At 37.7% G+C, this 8914-nt stretch overlaps 1 protein-coding gene across 1 annotated transcript; it reads right to left on the reverse strand.

Annotated features, from left to right (window-relative positions):
* Positions 1–619: 619 nt before the first annotated feature.
* LOC103966340 (E3 ubiquitin-protein ligase MBR2) lies at positions 620–7682 on the reverse strand. Its single transcript, XM_009379502.3, has 6 exons — positions 7531–7682; positions 4175–5891; positions 2545–2595; positions 1544–1642; positions 1314–1457; positions 620–1198 (listed from the first exon to the last, which is right to left on the reverse strand). Exons 2-6 carry the CDS (start codon positions 5771–5773, stop codon positions 1067–1069), a joined length of 2025 nt encoding a protein of 674 aa, XP_009377777.2. The 5' UTR covers positions 5774–5891; positions 7531–7682; the 3' UTR covers positions 620–1066.
* Positions 7683–8914: the final 1232 nt, after the last annotated feature.

Consider the following 8914-nt stretch of genomic DNA (forward strand, 5'->3'; position numbering starts at 1 on the left):
ATTTTTCTTTTTAAACTGGATTAAATAGAACTAGTAATTAGTAGTTTAATTATTTTGATTATGTGTTTCTGGGTTGGTGCAGTAATGATGTTGCTCTAATAAATGTCTGGACTAATGAAATTAAAAGAGTGATATCATATGCAACCCTTCTGAGCGCCATTTGTAATTTGTCGTAAAAACAAAATTATATCCAACTATTTGAAATTAGTCACAATTATTTATTTATTTAGTCAAAAAAAAAAAAAAAAAAACATTTGAGTAGACATTTTTGTCAAATATATTTGATCATATCATAGAGATCATGATGTGAGAGAGAACATGTGCGAGGGATGTGGGTGGGTGTGAGCATGAAGTGTAATGCTTATCAGAAAACCAATATTTGTCCTTTTTATGAATTGAGGAAATGCAGAAGAGGTAGGGGGGACGGTGTTGTTTTGCTGAGAGGGGTTAAATCAAAGGAGTGGATGCAATTTATTATTGGTATTTCTAGTTCCAAACTCAAGTCTTCCCACCTTCGCAACCAGTCAATTCAACCATAGGTCCAAAGTAGCACCATATTTCTAAACTTAATGAATCACAGAGAGAGAGAGAGAGAGAGAGAGAGAGAGAGAGGGCAAAATCAACAAATCAGCTCATCGAGTCGACAATTTGAACAGACAAACGATAACACAATATGAGACGGCGACGACCATCTAGCATGATCATGCTTTGAACTCCAGCAAGATCCATGCATTTGACAAGTAACAATGAATATGAAATTGTCAATCTTACAATTCAGCAAAGGCTTCATAAATCCAGAAACATTATTCAAATACATTCATTACCGTCACGGTCATAAAAAAGGAAGAAAAATGTATCCCTTGCTATCTGATATATAAATCCTTCTTGACGCACGCGGCAAAGTTTCTTCTTTCTATTTTTTTCCAGCAACGGGTGCTCAGTTCATGCACAAATAAAGTTAGTTTCAGACAAGAAGGGAGGACTAGATTCTCCCCCAACTTTCAGTTTTAATGATATAGCATCAAGAAATTCAAATTTCAGGCTCGGTCATCAATGGTTTTCCCTTTCAAGTAAGCAGGGCTGTTGTTTTACAAATCGGGCACAGATTCTTCTGCATTAGCCATTGTTTGATGCAACTGGTGTGGAAGTCATGCCCACAATCTAGTGTGCCAATATCATCCTCATCAGCAAAAGCCTCCTGCCATGATAAGGTTTTATACAAGGTAACAAGGACAAGTAAATCAGCTGCATTAACTAATTGAAAGCAACTAGTTGTGTTCTTGTGCGGATAGCGATAGTTGCATAGCTCATACCTGACAGACACAGCATGGTTCCGCATCTGCAGGGGATTTTTCTGAAATACAGAGAAATTTTCGCTGTTTCATGCACTTCATAATAGTCTCCTCACTCAGTCCAGTGCTAACATCTCCTATACGTTCCCCCAGTGCCAGCAGTTCCTATTGTCCAAAAGTACAGTAATAGGAACTGTTCCGAAACAAACAAAAAAAAAAAAACATGGGAAAAATACTTGTCCCCATCTTACCTCGTAAGACATGTTATCAACATCAAGGCGCATGTCTCTATGCCTGTCGTGCATCTCAGCCATGCCATGATATATGAATGGGTCAAGGAGCATATAATCCTGACATCCCCACATGAATGTTGATTGTCAAACATATGTAATACAATGTATTTAGCAATAAGATAAGCTACTTTCCCCTTGTTCAACAAAAGCATTTAACCGTAAATACTAACAGAAAAGAACAATCAAGCCTGTACCTGCTCATAAACATACCCAGATGCTTGCAATTTAATTATGCTGCCCTTACAATCGTTAGTTTCATCTTTCTCCCCAACCCTATAATTTTTTCCCACATACCATTTAATCAACCCCATCAAATCATAGTCCACACCATGGAGATGCAGATGATTGATTATCCAGATATTTTATATTCTTACTCGAGAAAAAATCCTATATAATGCTGATGCACAAAGAACAACGTCCAATGTGCCGCACAAAAAAAGGAAAAAAAAAGGGGGGAATGAACAGTAGAATAACCGGTATTCCGTGCTACTTTCTTCTATAGGACATACTTCTGCTATGTTTGCATGTTAACCCAGTAAAGTAGACTGACCACCTTCACAACACATCAGAAGGTTGTTTAGGTAGAAATTGTTGTACAAGATTTATTTCGAACAGGCTTTTTTCATGTCACAACTAGTATACCCCTTACTCAAGCTGCACGTTGGCAGCTAAACTGTAACCAGATTTGGCCATAGAAATGGCACAAACAAAGCTCAGTGTCTTCTATGGTGCTCCAATGTACTTACAGAGAATGAAAAATCAAATTTTAAATCAATCAGAATATATGACAGCACCTGCATTGAAGATATCTAACCTTGTACCTCCACGTTTTTGTACTTGTCAAAAGACCATGACTATCAGCCTAAGCCAGATACCAAAACAGCCTTTTGCAGTTGCAATAAAACTTATAGATTCGAAGTTAAACCAAACAGAAATTAAAGTCAAGGTCAATAGCAAACCTCGGCGCGTAAGTTCTCACCCCTACGCATAGCATTCAAAACTTGACGAATCTGCTACACAAGAAAATTATAATGGTTAGTTCCCGAGGGAATGATTCTTTTGCAAAATTTAGTGGGATATAGAAGAATAAAACTTGAAACACGGATGCCATCGTATAACCAGTCCGAGGCAAGAACCATTAAGTAAAATGCAAAATAATTCCACTCAACCCCACATCCAACCATAAAACTTAATGTGCAAAAGTGAAAGAATATGACTATAACAAATATCAAAATAGTAAAGAATTCAGGGACAAAGCTGGAGATCTATATGAATGGGGGCATCCTCAAACAATGAAGATATAATTTAAAAAGCTAAAAAAATTACCAAACAAAATACTTATATATTAATCAATCAGATTTTGCATACAACATATTACAACATCTCTTCATGCGTTTTCATGTTTTAAAAGCATTGCATGACAACTTCATTAACTATCAAATATCTCTCCCTATAAAAATAACCATGTAATCATCCATCCATTAATTTCCCAGCCAATTTCTCAACCGAATGTTTAGAAATTTCATGGCCTAAAATGCTCTTTCAATGTTGGCAGTAGCAACTGGAAGAGTTAATGTTAATGTCACAACCAAGTAAACTAGTGAAACACCTTACTAATGTCACAAACATGTACATTTTTATTCTACCAAAAAACCTGTGTAGGGGCATCTGCCCCCTGTGGGCCCAAGGTGGCTCCGTACATGAAAGAATAGTTTAATTTTCCCAATCAGAAGCCAAAGTTAAATACTTCCTGCTTTACTGTAGCAGTACAAATTAGAATTAGCTCCCTACACACATAAAATGTTATATTATCATTAACACACCTATTTAGTACCCAGTCAACGCAGTACATATTCACTCTGGGAGTTTCACCTTCCTCGTAAGAAAAGAGTGGCACCATTATCACCCCTATTTTATTTACCCAGCGACCTTGTTTTGCCACCCCCACAAAATTTTGTAAACAAATTTTTTTCTAAATTGCCATTATTCCCACAATATGTCTATCTTAACAACTCCACCACCCACCATATAAACACTCTTTGTAACCCTCAAATTTTCTCTTGATTTCAGATAACCCTTAGCAAAAGAAAAAAAGCCAGTGTGTGCTGGCCTCTTCTTGTAATGGTCTCCCTTAAAGTTATTTTGTGAAATGCTAAATTTGCAATAAAGAGTTATGGGGTAGGTGAAGTAGATGGGGGGCTTGAATAGAGCCCGTCAAAAGAAACGGGACAGGACAGAAGTATCTTATTTAGCAACCACAAATTGAAAAGTGGAAAGTTAAAACCTATATTGTTCATCAACTACTGTGGAGAATATATACAATATTATCACGAGAAATGTTTACGTGAATACTCTCATTCAAGTAAAGCATGAAAAAACTTTAAGACATGAAAGTTCCAGGAACTAAGAGATATTCCAAAAAGGTGATACTAAGATTTACTTTGAATATCAAAATGATGACAGAAACTGACAAAAGCCATTGCAAAATTAATTCTAAAGATGTAATATCCATGATATACAGTCTCCAAAGAGTACATGTACGGTGAGAGTGTACTTGAAAAGTAGGGAAAAAAAAATAAAAACACAAACCTCAGATATAAGTCGGCGCCTCCCTTCGATGTCAGCTGCTAATGCCCGCAGTGACTGGGGCATATTAAGAGCATCATCACCACGTCTGTCCAAGAATGCGGACCTAGGATGTGGTAAGTGACGAGCCTGGTTATTAGACCCAGAAGAACTTCCTGAATCCTGTGAGGAAGCAGGTCCTGAAGGTACTGGGTTATAATGACTATGACCTCCGGGTTGAGAATCAAAAGAAGGAAACAAAGACCAATCTATTGTTCTTTGATGATTTTCAGATGGAGAGTTGTTGGCACGGATCAATGCAGGAGTAGCAACAAAATTAATGCCAGAACTGGGGCCACTTCTTGAAGAGGAAGGGGCAGCTACAGAAATGCTTAATTCTCCAGAGGCCAGACCCCAAATTGTGGGATCCTGTGCTGAATTTCTCACATCATTGGCAGTTGTAAAAGTCGAATGCTCCACATTGTTTCGGGGAATGCTTCTTAAGTTTGCTTCTCCTCTTAACTCAGCACCTCTGTATCCAGACAAAAGAGAACTTGGTAAGCTGCCCACTCTTGAACTGGAAGCACCAGTCCAAGGAAAAGGAAGCATGTTTCCTGACGAACCACTCATATGCATTGCAGGAAACTGGCTTTGGGAACCAGCCGAATTTGTTGCAGCTGCAGTTATTGACCTCCCTTGTGATGATAAGTTGGATGGAGCAGATTCTTGCTGAGGCCCAGAACAAGCCCCCCTACAAAAAAATTCCCGCAGTGAGCTTGCTCCATTTCCTGTTGCATCTATTGAAGGCAAGGTATCAGATGCCCCAAGTCTCAAACCAACCCTGGTTCTTGAGTTTTGTTCTGAAGGACCACCACTAGGAGAACTACGCAACAGTGTAGATAAACTTAAATTACTAGGACTATAACGAGCAGAACCAGTATTCCAAGCACTAGTTTCAGCTTGTGGAAGGGAGCTAGAACTTTCACCAGAATAAGCCTGGCCTGAAGTACCCTCAAGGGCCTTTCGCTTGCATGATAAACCCCAAGATCCAAAAGAAGAACTTGGGTTGCCATCATTTTCCTCAACCAGAAAATCAGTGCTTCTGGATAAAGTCCCAACAATATCGGGTGAAGCACTACCAGAAGATGTCTGTTCTGTTTCTAATCCACCTGAAATATCATCCTCCATGCCAGGCACACTATTACCACTACTTCCCTGAGAAAAAAATGGCCCACCTTGAATCTGATTGCCACTGATTCCAATAAGAGCTCTCCCAGGAAAAAGGATATTTTGTTCAACTCGTCTTTCTTCTGAACTTTGACCAATCACAGGACAAGCACTATAAGGAGATGAACAACCTTGTCCCAATTTCATCCCATCATCATCAACTGGACCCAATCTAGAGCTAGGTTCACCTGAACCACTCAAGTTCTGGTTACTAGAGGCATTTAAACATGGAATCTCACCAGATGTTACCATATAACTTGACAACCGGTTTTCAACAGGATTTAGCATATTAATCAAAGAAGTCTGCTGACTCATACTAGTGCTGTTTGAGAGAGATCCAAGCTCAACATCTGTGATTTCAATGACAGTATCAATACCACTCCCTTGACCTTGCATTAGGGTCAACGAATCCCACCAAATACACCGGGCTCAAAAGACACTATATGGTGTTCACAGGTGGTTCAGATAAAACCCTAGTGTAAAAGATCGGGAATATTAACTTAATGCTGGTACTCTGAATGTAAGAAAACAAAATTCCAAACATTAGTTCAAATTCATATATAAATAATATAGCAAGAGATAAGACAGGATTCAGATTTACTAATGGGGATAAGATGATATAAAATCAATTTCTTGCATTATGTGCATGCCTTTAACTGAAAACCCTGACCCTGGAGATTGATAAAATAATAATAAAAAAATCAAAATGGTGGCAAAAATAAGAAGGTGCATGAAACAGTCTTGAGACTAGTGACGTGGTGTCATTCAGGAAGATGTAAGCTCATCACTAGCAGAGCAATTACAGCAAAAACACCTAAAATGAAAACGGTATGAGGAATTTAACCGGGAGAGAGAAGGAGGGGGAACAATAAACAAACGTAGGACAAAGTAATACCAGAAAGAAAATTAGAACACAGAGAACAGTCGGCTTATTCTCAAACAATAATCTTAATTAATTTTATATGGCATAAACTCTCTTACAAAATAGCACCTTAAATATCAAAAATATCCTAAACCCTAATATAACTTAGCACCATACTATTACATGTAAAGCCAGTTGACCATCAATTCGAATCCACATTAGTAATTTAATAGAAACTAAACAAGCAGCTTCATACTTGGAACGTTGATATACTTCGCCCTTGATATGGTCAAGGATGTCATAAACTATAAGTTTTATATCTAAGAACTCTCAGCCTAGCTTACTCCAATATATGAACTTTTACTCGCAAGTTTAATCATGGTATTCTTACACAGTCAAGTGTGAACTTTTTAAGTAACTGTATTAATGTGCTCAAGTTAATTTAGTTTTGCACCAAAATAAAGTTGAACCGGGTCTGGTTGACCAAGAATCAAGTGTACACCACTCTTTCTCAATCTTACTCAGGCAGACTTAATTACTGGAAAGAATTGGTCGGAACAGGTTAGAATTTGGTTGAACTCAATAAGACATACTGTAGCGAAACTGATCACTCAGTTGCAGCTTGGCGCGAATCAGGCTAGCTGAATTAACCCCCTCTATTGGATCAAAAAGACTAAATCAAATGAACTTAACTTAATTCCTAAACACTCGTGCTTCTACCGAACAATTAACGAATAATGAAAATCTTATTCCATTATCAATAGCAACAAAAATGATATTAAAATCCACCACAGAATCAAGAACAAAAAAGCCTTGATATCAAAATCCAATAACTGATATTATAGCCGTCCATCACATGTTTAAACCAATGCAAACGGGATTAAACATCTCCAATAGTAATGTTGTTAATGCAATGTAATTGACCAGCTCATAAAACCCAATAAAAAAGATGCAAATTAGAAACTTGTGAAAAATCGCCCAACCCATTTCTTCAACTGGGTTCGAATTTTGAGCATACCCAACTCAGGATCTTTGCAATTCTGGCCAAAAACCCAACCAAATTGATTTATTTTCAAATGATTCGACTCAAACCAGTAAAACAAACCAAACCCAGAACGCATAATCAACAGCTAAATTCAGGTCATTTGGGTCCATTCCGATCCTCCTAATTCTCTCCAATTCGGAAGAAATTAAAACCACAAAAACAAATAAAATTAAAAAAATTGAAAAAAAATGGAAGATGATAAGCCAAGGAATTAATGGTGGGGAAAGAATGAGGAAGAATAAGTACCGGAGGGTAGAATGGGGAGGACGAGAGATGATAGACGGAAGCGGCAGGATCAAATGGTATGGTGAGAAAACGTCTCCCACACACTCTCTCTCTTCCGTCTGTGTTCTGAGTCTCTGATTTTCCTTCTTCCTTCAGTTACTGGTTTATATTATTAAACCAATTTAATGCGAAAGAGATATCCCGGAATGCGACAAAAAAGCCCAACTGAGAGCAATGGATGAGAGAGACGGAGGGAGAGAGGATGGAGGAGTAAACTTGGTATTCGTGTCGTTTTTATGTAATACTTGATACCTTGACAGATTATATCGTGTAATACGTATTAAAATAAAGGAATTGTTATTGGCACTCTAAAAATCTCATTTCACACTCCAAACTTTCTATATTTGGAAAGAAAAATACACTTGTGAGGAGTGTAGAATGAGATTTTTGGAGTGCCAATAACACTTCCCTAAAATAAACAGTTAATATGACCCAATCCAAAATCAACCTGTTAATATTATCAAGTAATATGACCCGACCCGTTATCTGTTAAGAAAAATATTTTTTAAATCAATAAAAATGAAAATGAAAAACATAATTTGATCCAAAAATGTAAAACATAATACTAAATTAGTATATACATACTAAATTTTTGAGTTGATCGCTTCATGAAAGTTGTAAAGTTTTTCATTACGAGTGATTACATTTTTCACACTTCTACAATAATTATTATTAATTTTGCACTCAAATAAAAAACATTGTTCATTGATAGGAGCATATTCATGCGACTTAAATGGCTTGTTCTCGTACATTTACGTTATGTTTCTTTAGTTATTTTAGTCCTTTATGCTTCTTTTGTGTGTTTTCAGGATCATAAGACGTGTTTGACGAAAGGATGCATTGTGGAGTGTTTTGGGGCCTTTTGGAGCACTATTGGGCTAAGGATTGATAGCTTATGCTTGGAGCCCAAGTGGTTGGATGAAATTGAAGGCCTTGTATACACTTGAGGACACAAAACAATGGCCCTAACCCAATTACATTCACATTGCCGTGGGCTTAACACAAACACCATTCCTTGCCATGCAAGGGGGAGCAATTTGGGTCCATTTCATGCACTTAAACCCTAGCCCAATTACACACCATTGCAGCCAAATCCATTCTTTGCCATGCACATTCACCACCAATTCAACATTGCAGCCACATGCACCAATTCCTCCATCATTGCACAACATTGCAGCCACATGCACCAAAAACTACACTATGCCGTGCATTCCATTCATTACAACATTGCCATGCATCACATGCATTTCCAACACTTCCCCCTTTGTGACGTGCCTTCCCTTCCACTTTCCAACCACATTCTTCCACTTCCCACTTCATCATTACACCACCTAATCCACATGCT

This window comes from the organism of the source record quoted next, unplaced genomic scaffold (assembly GCF_019419815.1).
Source record: "Pyrus x bretschneideri cultivar Hongxiangsu unplaced genomic scaffold, Pyrus_bretschneideri_v1 Contig99, whole genome shotgun sequence".
Classification (NCBI taxonomy): domain Eukaryota; kingdom Viridiplantae; phylum Streptophyta; class Magnoliopsida; order Rosales; family Rosaceae; genus Pyrus; species Pyrus x bretschneideri.